General features: G+C 41.2%; 2 protein-coding genes across 5 annotated transcripts in view; one reads left to right on the top strand and one right to left on the bottom strand.

The window, feature by feature from the left end:
* Positions 1-1,823: 1,823 nt before the first annotated feature.
* LOC125764946 (thyrotropin receptor) lies at positions 1,824-16,057 on the top strand. Of its 3 annotated transcripts, none has more exons than XM_049429707.1 (10): positions 1,824-3,716; positions 8,268-9,382; positions 11,033-11,107; positions 11,612-11,677; positions 11,758-11,826; positions 11,911-11,985; positions 12,048-12,165; positions 12,730-13,262; positions 13,716-14,636; positions 14,757-16,057. In XM_049429707.1, the coding sequence occupies exons 2-10, from the start codon at positions 8,712-8,714 to the stop codon at positions 15,082-15,084; spliced, it is 2,856 nt and encodes a 951-aa protein (XP_049285664.1). In that variant the 5' UTR covers positions 1,824-3,716; positions 8,268-8,711; the 3' UTR covers positions 15,085-16,057. The 3 variants fall into 3 exon arrangements, with proteins under 3 accessions (XP_049285664.1, XP_049285666.1, XP_049285665.1); XM_049429709.1 differs by having other exon boundaries at positions 14,827-14,978; XM_049429708.1 differs by lacking the exon at positions 1,824-3,716 and having other exon boundaries at positions 8,144-9,382.
* Positions 16,058-17,272: 1,215 nt separating this feature from the next.
* The window catches only part of LOC125764963 (tyramine receptor 1-like), a 32,008-nt gene continuing 23,480 nt past the window's right edge, over positions 17,273-25,800 (bottom strand). For both annotated transcript variants that reach the window (XM_049429731.1, XM_049429730.1), the window contains exons 4-6: positions 22,672-22,797; positions 22,413-22,593; positions 17,273-21,256 (exon numbers count right to left, since the gene is read on the bottom strand). In XM_049429731.1, coding sequence (XP_049285688.1) covers positions 20,087-21,256; positions 22,413-22,593; positions 22,672-22,797 — 1,477 coding nt within the window. In that variant the 3' untranslated portion in view covers positions 17,273-20,086. The remainder of the gene's footprint in view (positions 21,257-22,412; positions 22,594-22,671; positions 22,798-25,800) is intronic.

Raw genomic sequence — 25,800 nt, 5'->3', positions numbered from 1 at the left:
CACGTAGGTAGCTAATGAATGTGCTGAGAGTACCTTTCGTTTGGTAGTGAGCAACAAGTGGTCATACGCAGGCAGATAAAACATAAGCCTAGCCACTATGTACACATGCACGTTATGTTCGTAGCAGAAACAACGTTCATCCGAGGCAGTTGCAGCCGAACGGAATCGTGACGCATACTTCGGGATGAACACGATTGTTTATCTGTTCCATTGTCACCTGTCTGAATATTTTGAAGAATGCCACAGTAAATGGCAAGATGGAGCAGGGCAGCAGATGGAGCTGTATACGACCAACAGGCGAGCATACCAACGGCTTTCATCTTTAATACCGTCCATTTTTACGTACTCAACCGCTTAATCCAGCTGGCAAAACGTAGGTCAAAAATAAAGAAAAGCCACTCTAAGCGGTGTTGATGGACAGGTGCTTATGGTCACCTGCATTATAATGAAAGGGGGTAATCCAGGTAGATTTAACCATCCACCTGGAGATGAAGGAAAAATCACGCATCACCAAACACAAACAACGGTGGCGAGTTCGCGAGCCTTTAATTGCGCTCGAGTTTTTGGAGAGCATTTCGGCGGAAACATTCCAGCATTCGGATTGTTTTCGAACCATGATGGCGTTAATTATTTTTCAGTAGCACCAGATTTTATACATTCGCTTTATTGGACTGTTGGTGTGTATGGGTTTTGTTTGGTTGATGTGTGAGTAAAATAGACATTGCGAATTAGAGGATCGAACACACGTCTTTAGCATGTGGCAGTGTGTTTGTCCGTTGGAGGAGATTTGTCGGAACAGATTGCTGAACATCGACAGCTGGGAATGGTTAATGTATTGAATTTCGCTAATTGATGCACCTACGTGTGGAACGATGCTTTCAGACTAGATTGAACTAGTTTTCGTTTGCTTCTACCGATGGATACATCATTTTGCGTGAATAACATATTTTTAGACATGCGAATACATTTTACTAGAACTGTGCAATATGTTATGGACACGATTGTACAAGCAACAAAAATGAAGTTCCATTTCCATATTTACATGAAAAAATTGGGAAAATCTATTGAAAGCACAGTTACATGTTTTTGTTTTGAATTTTCTATGGATACGGCAAAATGTGATTGGAAATGATTTTCCAAGAAATTATACATAGAAGTGATTAAATATGATTATACATACATTATATTATAGTTTCGAAATTACATTCAAAGTGAAGAAAATTTGCATCTCAAAAGTGTTATGACATTTTGATTGTTAAAAACGGCCAGACTATAGAATTATAGTCAAGTCTCGTATGATCAGTGAATAGACAAAGCGTTGTAGCGAGATAAGCTGCTTAGTAACCTATAATCTATATGCAATTAACTAGGTCGTGGTGTATGTTAAAATAGATATAATTTATCCGCTGCTCTCTCATGTGCATCTGAGAGCTGATCCCGTGGAATAACTACCGCAACTTGGGTAATGGGCCTTGGAAACTGTAACTAGTTTGAGGCCTTTCCGACTGGTTGTAATTCTCAATAAATACATATATAGTTTAATAAAGAACTGTGAATATTACACATTACATACATCCAATGAATATTACATATTTTACAACCTTAATCCTTTGTCCTGTTTACAGTTCTTAACTCATTATTTGATGTCTATTCTATTCTAGAACACCCTGACATATCACACAGCATCTAAGGTAAGTACATAATTCTCGTTCTTCGTTCACTATTTCACATTTTATTTTTAATCAAATTTATGTACATAAAAACCACCACCTTGACGTATTGATATTTCGCAAAAAAAGGTCTAAATCCCACAAACATCGAACATTTGGTCACTTTCATTGGAATAAAAATTCCTCCGAAAAACAAGCTGTGAGGATGGCTTTGATGGCCGAATCTCCCGTGAATGTTGTCCTAATGATTTGATTCCTGTATCATGCTAAAGGTAAACATGCGTCAATTCGATGTTTACGTGCGATCAATTTCGTACAAAAGCGAGCAACAGAAAACCGATGTACATTTCAATTGCAAACAAAATAGCACTCTGGTGGGTGTGTAAGCAGGATGTGCTTGCAAAGTCATCTTAGTGGATTTGTTTGGTCATTTTCGGCTTGAAATGTTTGATAAAAATGAAAAAAAATTTGGTTGTCATGTACATAAATCTGTTTGCCCGTCATAGACAGCCGCCAGATGCCTAATCGGATTCTATTCGTATTCGTAGTTGTTCATTGCTCATTTCATTGAAATTAAATTAATGATTTACCTAAGTAAATGACAAAAAAAAAAGAAATTAAAAGGTAATTTTTTTTAGATGTAAAAGAAATTGCAATCAAAAGGCCAACGTACTAAGCGACCAAAGGAAAACAATTTTCCCGCACCAACGGCGGCAGTTATCGAAGTTCATTCCGATCGCGATGAACACACCGTCCCCGAATTTATCGTTCGTATTCGAGGTTCAGTATACTCGCTGGTCGGTTTGGCTGCTGCGGTTGATGTTTGTCCGTTTAGTGTGCTCGTGACTTTGCACCCGGACGGACTTTTCCAGGTTCAATCCGATAGTCGAACCAAACGATAAAGTGACTTTGCTACGGTTCCGGCCGTTCCATGGCACAGTGCCGGTCTACGGTAACTCGTTTACTGTCCGGGTGCGGGTATAGAATTTCACTGTGGTGCGATAATTGTTCGAAAGGAGGCAATCCCTCATACTAAACAGCGAGGTGGAGGCAGTTCAATATCAATTGGCGGGCTTAATTAATGAAATCGTGTCCGGTTGGGAAATGGTGTAACGGGGCCCGTACCCATAAGCGTGTGTAATAAGGCAGCTGGAGACGGCCAGTGCCAGTGCGCTCGGTGTTCACTTAACCCTCATCGGGTGATTCGGTTAGAGCCTTGGCTGGTTCTGCTGCAGTGCCACTGCTCAGTTGAAGATCAGTTGCTTCAGTGTAATATTTGTGCGTGTGTGGGCGTGGGTGTGTGTGTGTGTGGGTGTATGTGGCCATATGTGCTGCTGTAGTAATGTACAAGGTTTCCTCTGCCTGCACACGTCCCAAAACAACGACGATTGGGCTTTTGTGAGACTACTACTACCGGTTGGATACGGGCTGTGTGTCCGCTAGCATAGAGCGAGATGGTTGGTCCGGTACAGAGCCAAATTATCACCCCGATGCTAATTTACAGTGCCAGCGGAGTGAGTTTTTTATAGATGAAATTGAATACGACAAAAAAAAATGTCACAAATATTTCCTCCGGGCGTAGTCTTCTTCGCGAGCAGCATCTAGATCGACGTCTCTATTGTTCCACTGGTGTCTGTCGTCGTGGCTAGCAGCTAAGTGTGTTTCCAGCACTGTAAATGTGGATGTAAATGCGTGTGCTTAAGTCGTGATTGTGCCCCGTTGATACGAGGCTTGGTGTTTGGCGCGAACATTTGTCCTTCGACACAAGCGAAAGCAAACATCGGCTCAGACTGGGCCCCCGGTGCTGGGGTTTTTGTTTGCACGTATCGTGCGATCATGATCTAATTTAAGGTTTGCAAATCGTCTGCCAAAGCGGTGCGGGCCACCGCGAAACACGAGCCACTTGACATGAAATAAGTAAATAAAAACCCATACACATCTTCAGATGGTTTTTTTGGTGTAATTTAGAAGGTTTTTTTATTGTGTTACGCGCGACCACAGCAAGGCGCGAACTGATGGACAACGCGTTGGCTGCAGTCTTCACAGGTAAGCAGAGGTTACATTTATATTGCAATAAATGTTTCATAAGAATGCATAAAAATTTTCTTTCACACCATCATGGAGGAAACGTATACAAGATAGCAATCAAGATGTATCATTTCGCAAAAAGCATGGAAGGATGAAGCACTACACGTCCAGTAAAACGTGTGGTCGAGCTCGTAAAACCCATCATAATATTCACCACAGATAAAATTATAACATTTGCAATGTAAAACACCATCCTGAGAAAGACTGACCAGACAAAACCCGGGTGCAAAACCGAGTGTGGTTGCTAATTTGATGAAAAACCGTGAAGGAAATGCAATCAGTAACAAAATGAAAGAGGGACATTTGCTGAAATGCACCATGGTTTCATGGTTTCGCCATCTCAATAATGGTTGCGCATCGCAAAAACCTAGTTAACGGTGATATGCATTTGGTTGAGCGTTGGCTGCTCCAAAAGTTCATTCGCTGGAGGCCATTCCTACGGCAGTACAGAGGGATAAGCGGGTTGCATGGTTCGTGGGCAAATGGCTAATGGATGGAAATGTATGCAAATGTGTGGGAACATCGCATTTGAACGTACAGATGGGATACAGACATATTAAACTGTGCAATGTATGGGGGTTGTCGTATGAAAATAAATTGTCAAATAAAAGCATAATTAGCAGTTGGTACATAGAAATTAATTTAATTGATTATAATTGATAGGTTTTGCTCCATAGGGGTAATTTAATTTAAGAAACAATAAACTTTATAAAGACAGGTTTTTTTTAATAATATTTTTTTTTATTTGTCAAGAAAGGCTACGCCAATCAGTAGTACGAATTTTAAATAGCGAAAAGAATAATTTAATGCATTTTCTTTAATATTTTTGTTTGTAATAAATTGTTCTTTCTTGATTACTTGAAACACTGGCATTCAAAGGTTAAAATGTTTGCTTTAGTTATGAAGAAATATATATTGTTTTTCTAAATTAATTAAAAAAACAAATTACATTCTAACAATGTAAACTCATTTTTCAGTTATAACCACAATGAAAACCTGGGAAATGAATATGTTACCTTTTGATATTAACAATTTTCACACGAAACTCATGTTACGTGCGTAAAAGAGTAATTCAATCGAATATTGATTGGTGTTTGTTTAAAAAAAAACTTAATTATTTCGCTTTGATTTCGCTTTAGATCGTTCTTTGATCTTTAACGGCTTCACCAAATTAATATGTTAATTGAAATGAAGCTTTACAATGTTGATTGTGTGCAAAAAAACTCGCAACTATTATTAATTTTCTTCACCATGGTGCCATAATCACATATGAGAGATTTAGTCGACGTACGGAATGTAATACAATATTAAATCGGGGTGTACCCTGTGTAGGTATTTATATTTACCACTTCAATGCTTTTCATCAGCTTTACCAGCACGCAAAAAGCTGCAAAACACGCACACACTTATCTGACAAACACAGATAAATCTGCACCCTGTTTGCATCCCCTATTAGGATGGTCAGAATAATGAACGCATTATTCATCTGCTTTTTTGCTGTATTCTCATGTAACTCTTTTTCTTCTGCTCCGAGGAAAAAAGCATTCCCAAAATGTACTGACTCGGAAATTTTGCTGAAAATATTGCTTCAAGCAGGGTACAAATGGACCAATAGAAAAGGATCGCAATGAAATCTGACGTGGTCCCGCTGGGGGATTTTTGAACCTGGGCTAACTGAAGCGCAATTTCCGGAGAAGCGTTTTGCAGATGAGTGAAATTTTCAATTAATATCAAACCCAGACAAAGGGCACCCATGGGAGGAAAATAGTCAATAGCGCACTATATTTTATGAAGGAGAAAGCAACGATTTGCATAAAAGCGATGAGATGCGAAGCAATTGCCCATGATGAACGTCTTTCGTTTCGCCCAGATTATGGAAACACCTGGTTGAGAAGGAATAAATGAGCAAATCGTCCACATTGCACTTCATTTAGCAGATTGTTTTGGATTTGTTTGTTTATATTTTGATCCAAACATCCAAAGCAAACGATCGGGAAGAACTGAAATTATTGAAGATTATTTCATAAAGCAGATACTTGCTTGCAGATAAGCTACGGAGATAAAGTCGGAGACGTAGTAAAAGGTGACCCACGAACCAAGACGATGACGTACTTCAGTGTATCGGTTAGAAATAATTGCACCGACCAGACGCACAAAGCTATCGCATTCCATTCCAAATCGTTCGCCGGTAGTGTTAAATTGATAAGAAGTGGTTTTATATTGGAAGATGCTACCCAGGTCCGATCAATTTGGAGCTTACGGATTTAGGGCAAATTGGACCACCAGGCTGAACGGGAGATAAAGAATTGGAAGGAAGAGTTGGACACCGACAGTTGGATAGTAAAAATTTACGAGCCATCAAGCATGGATCCCTTCACGAGTAGCACGTGCTAAGAAACCAGCAGAAAACAGCAAAAACCCTTGAATTGGTCTTTTATTCTGCATGCCTGAAAGATGCAGAGGAAAAGCATTTCTTTCGGTTCCACGAATTTCTGCAAACCTCTCTTGTGCCTTAAAAATGCTGTCGATAAAGAGTAACATAATAACGAACATATTTTTATGCTTCGTTTTTTCGATGTGGCAGTTCAGTTATGTGGAGTGGTTTTTTTGTTTTCTTCCTCAACAAGAGATTTTTTTTCTTTTTCATTTTCACTATGCCTGAGTGGGGAGGAAAATATTTGAGGACCGATTCTCCTTTTTTCTTCTCCTTTCTTACTCACAGCTTCGAATGTTGCTCGTTTCTTAGTTAAGATGCGTTAATGAGATTTATCTTCATTGCGAACACTCGATCGGCTCAAGTTTCGGCGGCCATTAGGAGAATTTATGTTTATTCATGATATCAGAAAAAATGTGTCGAAAGAAAATCTTCCCCACACTCTCTCTCTCTCTCGAAAATAAAGTCAATCTCAGAGGAAGGCCTGGCTATCAGAGGGCAGGCTTAAGCGTCAGGTAACAGAAAAAGTGTACGTTAATTGGGAACTTTCTTGCTCTTGAAAGATTGTAGGCGAATTTCCTAGAACAAACGCAGCGATCGTGACCACGGATACGAGACGCGTGCCGTTTCCTGTAAGCGAGCGTAATTAATGGTTTTATCGCAGGAAATAATTCTGTCAGCGTGTGAAGAAATTTGTGGCCAGATTTCAATTGAAATGAGTCAGATTCTATGTGCGTTAGAGCTTTCACTCTACATGCGGTTGTTTGTTATGCTTAAGAAGATTACTTTAATTATTAAATATCACTCACAATGCGTAGAAGCTATTGTAATCAATTAGATTTACTAAACAAACTTCATGAAAAGACATATTTACAAGCTTTTGCTGTTGTTAGCCCTAAACATTCCCTTAAGCTAATAATAGTAATGTATGTACGGAATTGTTTGCCTAAACACATGTGCTCCATGTGCCTCGTCCTTGCATGAATAGTTAATACTTTTTTTCTCCTCACACAATAAATTTAATTTGAAGCTATATTGTTCCATGAATACCAGAGCGATAGGATAGACCTTGTGCGAGACCGGATATACCCTTATCAAGCTTCTCAGGGTTGCGTCCTAATATGGGGAGCAAAAAAAAAGCAAATAAAACATCTTGCAGCACAATAATCCTACCACCATTGGCCAAAAGGTGGCCTCCATTTTTTCTGCGAAAATAAGATTGAGCTTGATGGAAATACTTTTTTCATTAGTTCAGCGCAAGCATTTTGCTATGCCGTGGAGCCAATGATTTGGAAAGCTTGTACAGTTAAGCGTAAACCTTTTTCTTGTGATTGATTAAGGAAAAAAACATTGGACTAATTTATGCTCATCAGACAATCGGTTTAATTTAGATTGAAGTGTTAGCCGATTTGTTGTTGCGATTTTTCGCTTCCCTTTTGCAAATAATTGTCAATGAATGATTCATGCTTGGTTGGAAGTTAATGTTTTAAAAAGTAATCAATTTTTTTTATTGAATTCTCTCAATGATTAGAATTGCTGGAATGTTTGATTCAAAAATGGAAATCAATTTCTAATCAAAGAGAAAACCCCAGCGATGTACAAAAAATCATCAAACGCATTTTTATTGAAACAACTTTTATTAAATCCTTACCCAGAACTTCCTGACGTACTATTTTCTCATTTAGCAGGAGTTTTCGTTTTTAAATAAATTTCTTTTCAACAAACAGGCAAGTATATTAAATTTTCAATTATTAAATCGTCCGTTCTTCCAATTTTAATCGTCTGCCATTTTATTTTTAATTTTCCTACAACAAGCACATGATTTGAGCTGCTGCTGCTGTTTAAAGTACTCTGATTTTCTTCAGTGAAAATTTCAATTTTTATACAAAAAAAAATATTCACGTGCTCTTTGATGTGTCAGTCTTTCAAATGGAAACATTCCACCATGGAGGGTTTGATTTTTTTTTCTTAAAAAAAATTAAACTTTCATTCATAGAAAATATACGTGAAGTTTAAATTATACTGAAAAGTTAAGCAAAAAAGTTACTTTCAACATTTTTCCCCCTTTTCTACAGGTATTGCAGGACGCACGGAATTGCGCCTCGGTACGGATCCCTTCCGGTGTGTGCCGGTGTAACGCACCAACCAACACAAAACAACAAAAAAAAAACTATGACAATCAAATTTGACCGCTTCTGGTTCGACGCTGGTGTAAACGCGCAAAGTTATCGACAGACGGCCGGCTTGCTGGTCGGTGTATTTGAGAACGAAATCACGTGAAGCGATTGCCTTCGATCAACCGCAACCGCGTTGTTGGTTGTCCACGCTGTTTTTCTTTCTTGCCCGACAATGGTAGCCGATTTCCGCTTACAAATCCCTTGAGCTTTTTTTGGGTGCGTGCAAACCACCAAACCGTTGGTGAAGGTTGAAAGTGAACACAGTGTATACACGGGCGGAAAGTAAACGTTTCCGGCCAACATCCGGCACTCGGAGCTATTTTGAAAGTGTAAAAGAAAATAATGACAGTGCGCTTGGACCGTGCTGGGAGACAGTATCACCGTACGGTGGGTGTTTGGTTGTGGTCAGTCGGTATCCTGCTGGCAGGAAGTCGCCTACTGGCGGTGGTGGAAACTACCGCAAGTGTTGCGGTTACGACGCACGCCAATGTGATCATCCCGGTCGGCGGAAAGCTGGTATCGGTGATGCCGGACGGAACCGGTGACGCTAGTAACAACAATGCGTCAGTCCTGCTGGACATCGGCAATGGCACGTACAGGCAACAGGCGCGTGAAGAACCGGCACCGGATGGGTTGGAAACGGGCACGGTGCCGGTGATAGAGCTGAAACGGGGCCAATGCCGTTGCTGGAATTCGACCGAGGAAGCGTTGGGTGAGGTACAGTGCCGTTGCCTCGGGCAATCGATAGTGCGTGTGCCACAGAAGCTGACCGGCATGCAACGGTTGACGCTGGAAAAGGTTGGCATCAAGCGGTTGCGTACCAACGCGCTGACGGTGTATGCGGACACGTTGCAGGATCTGTTCTTCATCTACCTGCGGGAATTTCATCGCATCGAACCGGCCGCCTTCTCACGGTTACGCCACCTTCGTACGCTCTACATTGCACACGCACCAAAGCTCGAATTTCTACCCGCGGATGTGTTTGAAGGAATTTCGATGAAGCTGAAAACGTTGTAAGTATTATTAAATTGTATCAGGGGGGAGAGGTTGAATTCTTTTTAAAGATTTCTTTTCAAACCGACACAAAAACAATGGCATTTTTTCTCTCTGGTTAAAGTAACAAATATGGATTCCAATGGTTTTCCCTTTTCTTTGGATAAGAAAATGCGATTACTCTGGCCATGACAAACGTTTTAAGCTACGTTGAGACGTTTCACGAAAGTAAACGATTTCGCTTTCCATTTTGTCCAAACAAACGCCTGATATGATTTTGATATAATTTCCAAAGAATATAAATATCATCCACATCTCCCTTCTACGAGGTTCCATTTCGCCGAGACCGTTCCAGTAAAAAACCCCCGGACCGGTTCATAGTTTTTTTCTTTCTACTCTATCCAATAAAAACAAAACCTAATTTGGAGTTTGTTTTGCTGGAAATGTTGCTGTTGTGTGCAAAATTTAATTCTTTAAAGCCCAAACAGGTGAAGCTTTTCGCTGGCACAGGGTCACTTATTTCAGCGTGAGCGGTTTATGAGGAATGAAAGCCATTTTCCTTCCGAATGTCTGACGGCAGAATGTTTGGTTAGCAAAAAAAATTAACTTTTGTGATTTTTATAACTTTTTCCACTTGGAAAGTTTTAGGGCTAAAATCTAAAATTGATAAATTCCTACCAATGGATGGGCGGTGGGCAAGCGAAATAAAGCGACGGAAAAATCGAAAGAATGTCCGTAGGATGGTTAGAAACAAGTTTCACAGCTTATGAGTTATTTTAGTTTGATTGAAGTTAAAGATAGAACAATCTTGAAGGTGTCTTTCACATCACAGATTGGTTTTTTGTTTTCGGGAAACATCTCTACAAACCTCGATAGCAATTAAAATCCGTGTCAAAGTTAGTTAAGTCAAGTCAAGTTTAGTTAAGTTTAATGGTCACTAACTTAATTTAACGGTAGAATGATAACAAAGATGGGAACGCATTGTTCTTAATAACTAAAATCAATTAAACCAGCGAAGCGATTCAATTTGGACAAATTGTGGAGATTATGTTGTTTCCCTTGGCGATAATGAAGCTGTCTAAAGCAATATTTCAGCAATTCGTTATAAATCAAAATTGAACCTAATTAGGACAGATGAGACCATTTCCGGGCGTTGTTCCTGGTATGATTCGTTATAACTACGTGCTTTTTGAAAAATGGAAGCTAAATTTGAATTACATTGGAAGATTAGATTTGAATTACCATATTACCATATTTCATTTTATGTTCTTAGAATATTTTTGTTCAATAATCAGAACTCGAATGCTCTTAGGTCTTTCTCAATTATAGATGGGTTTTTACTTAACTATATAACATCAATCATTCGGTTGGAAAGGTATGAAAGTATGGTTTTATTCGCTCCCTATTGTGGTGTACGGTAATTAAATTCCAAACAATAATTCCCATATTATTGTGCTCTTATAGACAGAAATTCCCATTTTATATCTGTAACCGCTAGATATTGATTCCGCGTCCTGGTTTTTGTTGTCTGTCCGGTAATGCACTTCCCAAAGTTGAACTGATTTATTAACTCTCTCTCTCTCTCTCTATGTCTCTCCCTCTCTTATTCTCCTATTGTTTTCCAATTTTCACAATTGAATCCATGGTGATGGACGTCGTTCGGGAACTAGGAGGATTATACACAGCGGACTGCTCGCCGTGCCTGACCTGCGCGTTCTCTCCGACCACATAATCATGCATATGGTGTGAGTAGCATGGTGAAACTCGGATTACAAACTTGTGTTATGCTTCCGTGCGAACTGTGTTGCATGCGTGTATTATTTATGGTACAAAATGTTTCCAATGGGGCAACGCATTAACGGTAGCATTGGCTTTAGAACCACCTCATCACCATTCATCTCGGTCGATCATGCCTTTTTTTTTCTTCTTCAAATCGTCAGCCCAAGGTTAACGGAGCTGTCCAGGGGAACTATTTTAAGAATGGTACTATTTCGAACGCTTTCTTTTCCATCAACTCTTCCATCATCGCCACCGTCATCGTTAGCATCCACATCATCATCATCATCATCATCTGTTCACGCTTGTTGTTTGTTGGTACAGACAACACACACACACACATGCCCATCAAGCCGTTCCCTAATGCTTTCCATCGTACCGAGTCAGTAACATATTGATGTACAAGTGCGCCTACGCCTACTGTAAACCACATGTATTTATGTATTTATGCTTGCCGTGTTTGCCTCCCGTAGTGATTTGGATGGAAATCAGATTCGCGAAATTTACGAACGATCGATACAACTGAAGACTGACGAGCTGTAAGTTTATCGGATTACGACTTTAGGGCGGAATAGTGTAAGAAGCGATGTGACTTGAATGGTTTTGATACATTTTGCAGAATTCTCGACAATAATGCCCTGACGGAAATACACGGATCGGCATTCCACGGATCGGAAATAGCGAAACTGTGAGTAATGTTTCAGCTGTTGCGGTGCGTGTGTGTGTCTAGTCAATGTGCCAATGGCTATTTTGCTTCTTCTTTCTTTGGCAGGAGTATTAAAATGAACTACAAGTTGAAAGAAATCCATGAAAAAGCGTTCGTGGGTATAAATAACATAAGAGAGCTGTAAGTAGAAACAGTTGAAATTACTTTTCGAACGAACTTTAATTCGTAACATTTGCTTGTAGCGATCTGTCCGGGACTGCTATTGAAGAACTACCTACGGAGGGTTTGTCAGAGCTGGAAACACTACGCATACAGCATACACACTCACTGAAAACTATTCCATCGGTGTACAACTTTAAGGTGAGTTATTATTAATGCAAACAATAAGTTCTTTTTTTTTTTATGCGGGGCGGCCCGGTGGTGCATGTGAAAAACGGCGCCCGTCCACACGGCAGGGACCGGGTTCAAATCCCATGCGGACCGTCTCCCCGTAGCATGGACTGACTATCCTGCTACGTGGTAAAATAAGTCTTGATACGGCCAGGCCGTTCTAACCGAGCAAAAAAAAAAAAAAAAAAGTTCTTTTTTATAAGATAATTTTAAAATACTTACGTAAAGAAATTAAATTGAAGACAATAGTAACAATTGAACAATAGAACAGTTAAATGATTTCTCAGTCATCTAATGAACCACATGCTTGTGACAAGGGTCCAGCATACCATGTCAGCAATCTTGTAAACTTGTAAACTAAATGGAACAGCAAGCTGAATGACTTGTATGAAACAATCTCAAAAAGGGATTTTCCTTTCCAAAGTACTCTCGCAACGATCCGTCAAAAGTTTCCCGCTGCTTTGTGCAGACGGTTCATTAGAACGTCAAATTATGACTTCTAAAGTTTCTGTTTTGCGCGTTAATGTGTTGCAGAACCTGCGGACCGCCTACCTGACACATTCGTTTCACTGCTGTGCATTTAAGTTCCCGGCCCGTCACGACCCGGACGCCCACGAGCGCAATCTGAAGAAGTTCTACGAAGTGCAGCATCGGTGCATCGCGAACGGATATTCAACGCCACACTTCAAGCTGGAGGTACCATCCAGTGCGGAAACACCGCTCGTGCTCGATGGTGATGGTGCCGACAGTGGGTTAGAGCGAAGCAATCGTAATCGTCGTTCGCCAGACTTTCGCAGCTGGTTCCGGCTGACGGCGAGTGATGAGACCGAGGAACGGCCGGCTAGAACGGAATTGTTGCAGAAGGGTATCGATTTGTCGGATAAAAGGATGGGTGAGATAGTGGACGATTCCTACCTGCTGCCTATTACTGGGCATCCGGTGGATGATGCGGGCGATCAAACGATGGGCGGTGGACTGTACACGGAAAATCCACTTTTGGGCGAGTTCCACGAGACGGTAGCACAAATTTCTTCGATGGAGGCATTGTGTGGTAATTTAACGCCAATGTAAGTACTACTTTAAGGTATCTGTCTTAATGCAATGTTGCATCGTCATCCATGTTCAAAAGTTTATTTATTATTTTTTAAGTTGAAGTTTTAAGTCGAACAAGATTTTCTTGAGGTTGATGTGGGCGATTTTCTCCACTTCCTGGATCTTCTTAAAAATGAAGCTGATTCTATTCAAAACTTGCTCCATTGACATACCCGTCATGTCGAATAGCTAAACAAATTTTGAAAGATGAGAAAGCTTAGAACAAAATTGATAACTTCTTGAAGAAGATCGAAAGAATCCCACATCTACCTCCTCATATTCCAGGTTACTTTGGAAGAATCCAAGAATGCCTACAAATTTGAAAGTTAAACTAAAAAAAACTCTGTATAAATATGTAATTCTGTTTATTTATTTCTCTAACTTAAATATGACAGCTTTATTAATGTATTTCTTTTACCATTCCACAGGATCTTGGATGTAAAGTGTTATCCAATGCCGGACGCATTAAACCCATGCGAAGACGTCATGGGATCCCATTGGCTACGGGGATCGGTGTGGGTGGTGGTGCTGCTAGCCGTATTTGGCAACGTGGCAGTGGTTGTCGTTCTATTCTCCAACCGTAGCGATCTGACAGTGCCAAAGTTCCTGATCTGCAATTTAGCATTTGCTGACCTTTGCATGGGTCTATACTTGCTCTTGATCGCTTCGATCGATGCACACTCTATGGGTGAATACTTTAACTATGCGTTCGATTGGCAGTACGGTGTTGGGTGTAAGGTGGCCGGTTTTCTGACCGTCTTCGCCAGCCACTTGTCGATCTTTACGCTCACGATCGTTACGCTCGAGCGATGGTTTGCGATCACCCATGCGATCTATTTGAATCGGCGCATCAAACTGTCAGCGGCCATGTACATCATGATCGTTGGCTGGATGTATGCAATCACGATGGCATCGATGCCACTGTTTGGCATCAGTAACTATTCGTCCACCTCGATCTGTCTGCCGATGGAGGCACGGGATAGTTTGGACATTGCCTATCTGCTTACGGTGCTGGTCGTGAATGGTTGTGGTTTTGTCGTGATCGTTGTTTGCTACGCCCAGATTTATTTGTCTCTGGGCAAGGAAACGCGTCAGGCAGCTCGTACCGCACACAGCGGTGAGATGACGGTTGCGAAAAAGATGGCCTTGTTGGTGTTTACCAACTTTGCCTGCTGGGCACCGATTGCATTCTTTGGACTAACAGCGATCGCCGGCTATCCACTGATTGGTGTTAGCAAGTCGAAAATTTTGCTAGTATTTTTCTATCCCCTCAACTCGTGTGCCAACCCGTACCTTTACGCTATCTTAACTGTCCAATATCGGAAAGATCTCTTTTCCCTGCTCGCAAAGTGAGTATGCGCGATCGTAACTCCTAGCTTAACTAGCCCACTCTCCTCATTAATATCCTGTCTGGTTTGTTTTTCTTTTGGTCTACCCACCAATTCCCATTTTCCCGTTCCTTCGCACAGCTACGGTCTCTGCACGCAACGGGCACAACAGTACAAAATGACCTATTCGATGCCCACCAACACATTCCAGGTTGCACCAGCACGAGGTTCCGTGAACTACAACAGCAGCAACAATGGAACTCTGACGTCGGCGGCCGGCATGGCATTGGCCAGCACCATCAATACGGACACGATCACCACCACCATTACGTGCGGCAGTGTGGTACTGAGCTCGAACGGTAACCCTGCCAATGGGGCTGCGACCGGTGGAGCAAGCACAACCAATGGGACGAACGCGAACGGGACGAACGTCAGATCCAGTGTCGTGGAGGACGAAACATTTCTCTGAGTGGCGTTGCTGTAATTGACAATACCGAACGGTTCGCGTTCTCAACCAACGTGTGTGCTCTCTCTCTCTCTTTATCTGTTACAGTCGGTCCGAGTCCGAGTGTGGAAGGATTTAGCCAAGGTAAGAAGTTGAGCTTCTTATCCATATAAAGCTGATTCGTACAGAGAATCACTGGGGACAATAGTGAAACAAGAATTGAAAGAATTGAATATTGCATGTACGACTATGTATGTATATGTGTTTGTGTGAGGATGTGTATGCTGTGTTCCAAACAAATATGTGGCAAACAAAAAAAAACGAAAGAAATTAGATAAGAAAAGAAATAATGTAACTCAAACATGTAACGGATATTTTTCTGAAAAAACTGATCAGAGTGGTAATTATTTTTATACGAAAAGGCTGCTATTGAAAAAGACATGCTCAGTAAAAGAGTTAAATGAGTTGTAAAAAATATTATAGACGTGATTAAATCTACCATCCGTGCCAAGCAGGGCGGTGAGAAAATTGCACAAAATTTCATTTATTCGTATTGTAAAGAAATATCGACAATTTAAAACTCACAGACAGATACATGCAGATAAATGCAGGTTCATGTTTATTGCTGGCTAATTTAAAATTACAATATTACAACAGAACATTTGTGGTACGTGGTACTTACATTTTATGTACGTTAAATTAACTTTACCGTCATATTCCATTGCTTTTCAAACAATTGATGTGTAAAATAAAACATGTACTGATATGAAAATATATAAAACTATCGTTTTATTCTGACACTGAATTGGTGAAGTAAAGAAAAAATATTGTAAAATGTTTATTTTAACCGAGTATGCCCGGGATAAGGCACGAACACAAGGAGGAAATGCCTTGTGAAAATTGTACATAGTTTGAGGCCTTTCGAGGTTGACAATACGGCTAAAGGCCGAAATAATTAAACATAAATAAAGAAAATTAATTGTTTGTTTTATTTTTTTCTGTCAATTTAAAATAAATGAATTACGTTAAAAATTACCGATGAAAATTTACGTAATTAAATTTAAAAATATGTTCAACCGTTCAACAAAAAAGCTCCCGACCGGTGGAGACGCCTGGTGCTGTGTATAATTTCAGTATCAGCTTCTAAGACAAACTTGTGTTTCGGTTTGTGCCTACAAGCGTTGTACTAAATATAAAATCAAAAGCTTAACAAAGCTTCGAATGAAAGCTATATTACCGAGACATGAACCCAACCAGCAAAAAGCGGCGCATTACGACGTCGGCGCAGTACCGCAACACGTGGTGAATATAAACCTTTCGCTGGTTGTAAGTGGGGAAAAGCATACGTATGGGTGGTCATGTTCAAGCGACATCTGTATGAAACTTTTTATAAAAATAGATAAATTGAAATGTTTATCTAAAGGTAAGAACTAAAAGTTTTAATGATTATTTTAACGATATAAATTAAATCATTTGGTTTAATTAAAATTATGCACATAAGTAAAGAAGATTCCTTTTTTCTTACTAAATTTCCTCAAATAAGCACAAGCAATATAAATCAAGCTATTCACACTACATCCATCGTTCAATTGCAATCGGTAATACCTTCATGGAACAATTTTAGGGACGAAACAAACCCCCGCCATCTTTCACATCACATCCTTTTTTTCTAACGCCCCTTAAGCGTGTGCCATGTTCGATTGAGCAGAAGTGCTAGCAGTTGTCAAATTAGCGGTTCCACTTCCATTCCAATCATGCCCTATTTGAAGGACCATACTGGCGCACTTTACCCGCAAAAGAGGGTTCCCGTTGACTGTTGATGTAGGTTTTACAGCCAATCGCTGTCGAAGTCATCTCCGTCGATATGTCCCGGGCACACGGGAAAGGACAATGTTCGGCGTAAGAACGTAAGATTGCCATCAGGCAGACCAACGACAAGCCAAACCGTGAACGGTGCTCAGCGCGTTCCATTTGTTCGCCGCTTACTCGCTGGCTTGATTGTCACATTCTTTTTCTCGGTTTGCGGAAATATCAATTTTATCGATGTTAATATGACGGGCGGGACAAAACAGCGAAGAATAGCGTCAGATAATGGCGGTGCAGAAGTATGCGAAGAATTTTTTGGATTGTCTGGCCGGAGTACCGGAAGTGAATAAGTGCAATGGAAGGGAAAGAAAAAAAAAGGATAAAACATCGACACACAAAACACCACTTGGTCTAGGTCTAGGCATAGTAATCCTCTTTATTCAATTCAAACCAGACGACGGTAGATGGTTTCTATAGCTCGAACAAAAACAAAAGCTGTTTGCGTTCGGAAAATTATTTTCCTCACGCTGTTTACCGGTTGTTGAACGTGTGCGTGTGTGTGTGTCTGTTGTGATGGAAAAGCTACTTTTATTTCTAGCAACCGGTTCGCTTATTCCGCTTTCTATCATCACTCTTTTTTTAATGTCAGCAGCCCTTTTGCTTAGCTGACCGATCAGCACGGGCTGACTGTGTGCCGATTCGTTTACGTCATTTTAAGGTTTTTATTTTATTTAATTTTCCACCTCATTGCATCGTTTTCATCATGCTGTTCAATTCGATTTTTTTTTATTCGTAGCTGAACACTCTAGTTATCTCTAGGGAGTTTTTAAATTGCTGTTTTGTTTTTTTTTATTTCCCTTTCTATCACACGATCACTTTCAATGCGTTAGGACATTCGCTACCGGGCGGGGGGGAACCTTCGCGTCCAGTTTCAACCTTCATCAGAACAGCGGGAACGGTTTTGACCGGAAATGAGCTTTGACGCGTGCTTTTCGATAATCAACGAGAGGGACAATTTCGGCGCGTGTGTGTGTTTGTTTTCTCTTCTTTTTGTAACAGAATTTTTTTTAGTTCCTTTTTTCATTTTCAAATCCGTTAAAATCTGTTTCCGTTTTACACATTTTTAATCAAACCAAAAAAAGGAAACCAATAAAACACATAAATCATAAAGGAGAAGTAATATTTTATTGAATTTCCGTGGATAATTTTCCTAGCAAAGGAAATTTTTCAGTGAAAGCATTTTGTTATGTTTGTCGTTGTTGTTTTGGAGCAATTTTAATGGAGGATAATTTTTAATCTACTTTGTGCCACCAGCTATTTTCTCCTTCCCTTTTTGGCCCTAAAGTAAACAATTGAATCCATCAAAGCTTAAAATTTACTGCTCCATTGTAAGCCTCTTCTGGATCGCAGGTTTTCCCACATGCTGCAAATGCATGTCGCATTTTCACGGGTCATCGAAACCATCCGGCGTTTTTTTGGTGAAAGAAAAATTATAAAATAATAACTCCAGATGATGGATGGACAACAAAACGAAACAAAAAATGCAAAATAACTCGTCGACACCATTATTGAAATCACAACATTCACCGTTTTTTTTTTGCGTGTGTATGTGTATTGACATCTGACTTCTAGATTCGTCCTTTTTGTTGTGAAATAGTTCGAATAAATCACAACAACCACGTTCATGTACATAATGCTACCATGACTGAATGACTTCTTTTTATTCACATTTTATTTAATTGTTCACTTGTGTCTGTGCCGTTTCTCTGTCCCGTTTCTTCCATTTTTTTCCCCCACAACGGTATCATCATCACGGACATTGTACGAACGTTTCTTTACCCATTCATTCACTTTATTCTATTATGTGCCCAAACAAAGGGGGGAAAAAGCTCACCCGGCAGCATAATAAAATCCTACACAATAGGTTTGTAACGAAATGGTGGCAAATGTGAACGATGACACTTCATTTTCATTCCCGCCATGTTGTTGGTGCTGCTGGCATTGGTGCCACCTTTCATCACGTTTTTTTGTATGTGTGTGTAGAGCTGTTTAAGTAAGGTGAGAAGAGCTCTCAACACTTACGAGTGGCGCAATGATGGCACGGCTCACGTGTATGTGTGCTTGACCGTGTGAGAGTGTTGCGGCTCAAAAGCAACGGCGTGTACAATGTTGAATGTGACCAGTCATGGAAGGCAACTGAATGAAGATCGCCTCCGTGAAGGATATTCACCAGGTACGTCACCTTGTTAAAGTTCCATTTTAAAGTGTTTTCAATTTCCATGACTCAGCTTCAAAAGGAGGACAATTGTTGTCCTGCTGAAACGTTTCTGGTCCATCCATCGATCCGGTTTTTCCTTTGTGGTAAAAAAGGCTCTTTGTTGTAAATAAGGTAAAAAAAATTGATTTCGTTACTCCGACACTAAATCATTCTTCAACGATATCAAAAACTAACGAGCGACGTTTTTTCGTTTTGGCATAAAAAATCACACAATTTATAATTGGATGTACGTGTCGTAAGGGTTCCCAGCTGGCAAATGATTGACAAAAAGCGTGACCATAATACCGCAAAAGTGTATTAAAAAACTTCCATTTATTGTGCCCGTGGAACATAATCATTGCTGTACGCGGGGAAGTAAATGAGGTTTTGGAAGTGAAGAGAAACAACAAAACAAGAAAATTGAATTTTCTTCCATAATATTAACAAAACAAGAAAATTGACTTTTCTCCCACAATATTAACAATGTGCAACTAAGCTACATAAAAGCTACTTTTTTAGCTAACTATATCTTACAATACTTTCGTACGCAGTGACGAGAAAAATGTGAGATTAATTCCGTAAAAACAAACATATCAAAACAACAACACACAGAAAGTGGTTCCACATTTGCACCGGAACCGTACTACCACCGTATAACGTCACCTCCAGCGGTCTTCGATCGCTTATCGTACCACAGGGGCGTAACCCGCGTTGGTCATTGCCCATTTGACCAAATCGGATACGCAGATCGCATCAGGGCGATTCGGGTGTCCAGTCGGGAGAATTCAACCTCGAATTCGAATTCGCCTCGATTGAACACAAAATGCCGATGCCCAACAGTCGCTCGATTGCTTCATCAATCATCAACATCTTTCTCGCTGGTGTTACTAGCGCTGGATGTAACGAAGGGGAAGGCACCGGTAGCGAACTTGGAAAGCGGAAAGGATGCTCTGAGGCACCCGTTCATCGTGCACGCATTGAAAGGTTGTGTATGTTGGCGAACGGGGCCTTCTCGCTGTTGCGGAAGAATCGTCGTAACGTTAAGCGCCAGAAGGCAGCCCGAAAGTCAACACTGTAGAAGGCGTAGATGAACGGATTGATGGCACTGTTGATCCAGCCGAGCCAGGTAAAGAACTCGCTCAGCTTCGGTACGGTCCAGTCCTTTGGCAGGAACGGCGTAATGATGTAGTGTATAAAGAATGGCAACCAGCAGGCAATGAAGCCCCCGACCACGATGCTGAGCGTTTGCGTTGTCTTGTTTTCGCGCTTCATCGACGAGATGCGGGACGAGAGGGATTTCTGGTGGATGCGTATGTTGTTGCCAGCGGATCGGCCACCCCCGACCAGCTGTACCGTGCTGCAGGTCGAGGTCGTGATGGAGGTGTTGACCGTATTGTTCCGTCTAAGACCACCCGCCGCTGCCAGCGCTGCCGTTGGCCGACCCTCGTGATGATGATGATGGTGATGATGGTGATGGTGATGATGATGGTGGAAATGTTGCTGCCCATGGTTGGGCGGTGGTGACGATGTACCGCTCGGTACGAAGCTTGCCATCGAATGGGATTGTGGTTTGTGGCTTGGTTGATTGAAAACGTTATTGCCCGTCGACCAGCGTTCGGAGGTGGCCGTCGAAAGTTGGTTGTAATTGGGCGAGACAGTACCGGCCGTTGGTGCTGTAACGCTAGCGCTTGTCACACTCTCCGGGCTGTTACCACTGCCGGGACGAACCGGATCGACGACAGGATCATCGACAATCGCGTCAAGGCCAGTCGTTCCATCATCGCACGTTCTTCGCTGCTGCTGCTGCTGCTCCTGATGTCCTTCCGTAGCACCCGCACCCACACCACCCCCCGTCCCATTGCCGGTCGTTGAGAGGATTGCGGTTTTGTTCAGCGTACCACCGCTGCCCGTACTCATGTCCATCAATTCGTACGGTCCATGTTTGTGGTTGTTCCGTTTGGTAGCCGGTTTCAGTGGTCCACTATCGTCCAGCATCGGTCCGAGCTGGGCGACGTACGTGGTGGTGGCGGTAGAAAGCTGCGACGAGGAACGCTTACGCTTCGGACTCAATGGGATCGGATCCAGCTCGGACTGATAGCCATCTTCCTCGGGTTCACGAATGCGGTGACTTTTCTGTAAATCAAAAAAGCCCGGTAATGAACAAGAAAAGCAAATGGTTAAGCTTCAGCCAATCGGCAAATGATAGAATCCGGCACGAAAATGGATAAGCAAAAACGAACCATTTTTCGGATAATTAGCGTGAATCGGTGGTAAAACAGAAAAGAGAGAAAAAGCACCGAAATTTATGTACCGTCTGCAGTCTGCCGCATAATTAAGCAGAATGAGATTGCACAAATTTGGTGCGGTAGCAAAGTCGACGACATGGCCGAACCTGTGAGGGCGAAATGGACATTGTCATCCCCGAAAAACCGTATTATTTATGCTGGTCCGTATCAGTTGAACCACGATTCAACCCAGTTGTATATGGTATGTTTCATTAGCAATTAATTAGTGATTTGACCGAAACAAAAACCAGCTTAATACACTGGTGAGATAATGAATGTTGTTATAGACAATCAGGACTTTACTGTTGCGTCATATTTTCTGTCTAATGAATTATATTAGTTCTGACCCCCCATGGTGGCCTGGGGTTATAATATCGTTTACATTGCGGATTTTTATTGTTTCTTTATAACCTTTTTTTTACTTCGTAAGCATTCAAATGTAAATTGAAAAAGGATTATTTAAAAATAAAAACAATATATACTTGCTTCAACATAAATGAGCTACGCCTAGATAAATAGTCCGTCTTCACAAAAGGACCGTCCGTGATAAGGATGTTTAGGATCGAAAGTAAACAAAGCAAACACCCCATTCGACGGCGGGATAAAATTGGACGATAGACTCGGTACACTTCTTCGGCAAAATCCCTCGCAACAAATGGCATGTAAACATGAAATTTGTTTGTACGCACGAGACGTGGCAAACGGCTCGTTTCATAAATCATGATTTCTTTTCAAACACAAACAATTGCTGCTGAATAAATTTGAATGTTTGTTTGGAAGGCCGATGGTGTGTTTCCCGTCCCGAAAGAAGGACGCTCAGCGTTCCTAACTCTCATGCCAGGCACGTGCCTTCCGCAGGCTCCGAACCCGTACGGTGGGCCACTGTTTCCCGGGAGCAAAACGCGTTATTCTATTAGTATTCAACAGCTGTCCACGTGGTCTTAAGGTCCAAATGGTCCCCTAATCCGACCCGAAGACAACAAGAGCGTTCCGGCGCAACGTACCTTGTGGACTTCGATTTCCGTCATCTTATCGTGCCGGGAGGCGACAACACATGATATCCGTACGTACACGTACACCATCACCGTCATCGGGATGAAGAATGAGCCCATGGCCGAGAAGACGACGTAGCCTTCGTTCTGGTTGTAGCGACACTGGTTCAGCTCCCGTCGGCCCGGTTCGTACCTGTGTTTTTTTTTTTTTTTGGGTGGGAAATGGGAAAGCATGTGTTACCGTTGCTGTGGACATCTTTTCAACGCTTACCATCCGAGTATTGGGGGACATGTGATGGCCAGTGCCAGCACCCATACGACAAGGATCATCAGCAGCGCCAACCGTTTCGAGCGTCGACGGCGGGAATAATTTAATGGTTGCGTTACGGCTAGATATCTGTGGATGTACAGGATTACAAAACGTACCAACGTGTCAGTGTTTGCATAACATGTGTACATATTGTGTATAGCGAACAGGGTAGGCTTCAATCAGAATAATTGATACGGTCACTGTCGCAAGCAAGTGATACAATAGAATTTATAAACAGTCGATAGCATACATACATTGTTAAGTATCTAATTGTTTTAACAAAGAAAATTGGCAATTTATAATTAATTTTAGCATAAATAAAACAAACTCTATCATCAACGGTCATGTTTAAGCTTAAAATAAAATTTAAAAGATAATCTTAAACGTCTCAGTCTTAAGCAGGGATACACCCTCTAAAACACGAAAAAGGGACTTTTTTGGGATTATTTAACAGAAAAAATCCTTCTTCATTTATTGAATGGCTTACTTGTCCATATGAAGTTTTAAACAAAATACCAAAATTAATGTTTTTACAGGGCTTTCCAACTAGTATTTACAAGCTTTCTCTTGCAATTGTTGATATTATTCAATATTTTATTCTTCGACAATATGTTAAAGATTTAAGAAAGTGATTATTCATCGATTTTTTTACCGATTCAAAAATATCCAAGAAATTTTGGATACCGATTTGAGCAACCTGGCACGCTTTAGAATTTTGAGCATTGTATGAATGTTTTACAAGGACATGCAAGATTTGAGTTATAATTTCGTTATTTCTCGGAACACTGATATGAAATTTTCACAATATGTTGTTGAAACGTTGAGATTCACGAAAATGATAAAAAATAAAAAGCCGTTTTCTTCGAACATGCTGATTGTATATCCAGAAAAAGTGTAAAAAAGCATGAATGTGTGAAGTTCTAAAAAAATTCTAGCAAATCACAATAATAGAGAATTACAATAAAAAAATGAAAACATGGAGAAAATGGATGTGCAAATTCCCGTCATTTGGGACTCATACGGGGAAACGCTAGCAGCATTAATCATTTCCTTAGGAGCTTGTTTAGGATTCACGAACAAGGATCATAAATATGTAAACAACAGAAGGGACGAATAAATCTTTGCGAAGTGTGAATTTCCCCGCGTGTAGAGTGATCCAACGAATTCGTTTAAACCTGCAACTGGACTGGCCCAACAAAACCTAAATACTCTTCAAGTATTTTACTTTAATTTAAAAACAGTTCTTGATAAATCCTTTGAATAACTGCTTTTTATACGTTTTCCAACGGTCTGAGTGGCTAATCAGTTTGTGGTTAGACATTAAAACTTTTCATGGAGTAATACTGTTTTTGCAAACAATTTTACGCTCTGCTTCCAGTGAATGAAAGAACATTAACGCTACAGATTACGGGCTGTTAATTTGTATCACTCAATTCCGCGATAACACCACCGCTTTGAAGTTTTAGCACCGAACTCGGTGTACCCCAAAAACGGGGTCATTCTTGTTGACTTACTGTACCGTGTATTCAGCAAATGCGTATTGAATAATTCTGTTCGCTGCTTTCGATCGACTCATTTGGGATTTATCGTTTTTTTGCCCTCGAATCCTCAGGAAAGCATTTAACCGCGCGTAGCAAAGCTGCTAAATCGTCCATTGCAACATTCATCCGTAGTATTACCGCGAAGCTTACTGCCATGAAGCGTTTCCATTTTTTGCCCACTTTTAAAAGTACTCCTCTGTTTCAAGGATTCGCACGGCATGGAATACCGGGGTCCATCGTACCATGGTTGCGGGAATGTCTTGTTTCGGAAAACCACTACAGCACAGCTTAAGGCGCTACACGATTGAATCGCTTCCTCCCGGACGTCGTCTAATGAGGGTGGCAAACAATTGCTCCCGGGCTGGTTGGTGTAAATTTTGCCGGGTTTTCCACGATAACAATGTGGCATGCATACGTGTAATCTGTCGTACGCCTGCTGGTGGAGCTTTTAAATACAACGGATAAGCTGATTAATTAGTCTGCTTGCGGTGCGAGCTGCACACCACCACGTGGCGCGCTGACATTCACAAATTCTTCCGGTCGCAATAAGAATTCTTCCTAGCGCAAACGAGAATTTTACCAGAAGAGACTATCTTCATTTAGTACACAACATGCCAGCGAGAAAAAAAACTGGTGATGCCGTTACATGTCACATTTAAGCGCTTTGGGCGCACATCGCAGCAAAACAATGCATTCGCCTTATCAGACATAAATTTTGCTGCACGAAAGTTTCACCATATATATTGTATATTGTCTGCAGAATTTCCAAAAGGTGGGAAAACAACTTTCGACTAAATGAGTTCAGGAGTTCCATCATCATTACCACGAAGTATGCCCGCTGTCAACAGCGTCCACAGCGTTCCGGAGCGCACTTTTAATTGAATTAGATGTTCAATTGGCCCCGTGTACAAAAGTTGTAACGAAGTTTGCCAACTATTTCACTGAGTGTTTCGTCCTGTTTGGGGTCGCTCGGCAATGTGGATGAAATGTGACTAAGAGGAGGACCGCCGTGTACTGAGGGCAGTACACGAAAAGGTCCTAAATTCTTGTTGCACAGCTTAATTTATTTCGCCATTAGTGGTGAAAAAGGTTCCGGAAAAATAGTCCTTAATTTTCTCACCTACATTATAGTGCGTCCCTCCATCTTGGAGGAACTTGGATTTTAGAGCATGGAATTAGTTTTCGGTCCGTTTTTTTTCTTCTTCTTCTTTGACCTTACGGCCTTGCTGAAGATGCCTTGCAGCGCAGGAAGCAGGCGTAAATATGATGAGAACGTAAACGATATAACGGTGCGATGTAAATCAATTTGTGGTATCTTTCCCATTCTCCAGGACGCACATTATCGCGCTCGTTATCATCGTTAGCCTCGGTGACGTTGGCTCATCTTAACTCATCCGTGCAATGATGCTACACGCTCCTTGGCATCCGGCCAATCTTGAGACGGAACCAGGCCAGGTACTGCTGGCATTTGCATCCCTGTACAGAAGGTGTTGCCACTGTACCACGCCTCCAAAGCTGCAGGGTTTGTATGGGTGTGGGTGTGTGTGTG

Source organism: Anopheles funestus, chromosome 2RL, assembly GCF_943734845.2.
Source record: "Anopheles funestus chromosome 2RL, idAnoFuneDA-416_04, whole genome shotgun sequence".
Lineage (NCBI taxonomy): Eukaryota > Metazoa > Arthropoda > Insecta > Diptera > Culicidae > Anopheles > Anopheles funestus.
This window is presented reverse-complemented; position numbering and strand designations above follow the sequence as displayed.

Bases quoted from the DNA above. Each gene is read 5' to 3' on its own strand.
- LOC125764946 (XM_049429707.1), top strand. From the start codon at position 8,712: ATGACAGTGCGCTTGGACCGTGCTGGGAGACAGTATCACCGTACGGTG. The intron at 11,108-11,611 runs GTGAGTAGCATG...TGCCTCCCGTAG, and splicing joins CACATAATCATGCATATGGT to TGATTTGGATGGAAATCAGA. The intron at 13,263-13,715 runs GTAAGTACTACT...ACCATTCCACAG, and splicing joins TGTGGTAATTTAACGCCAAT to GATCTTGGATGTAAAGTGTT.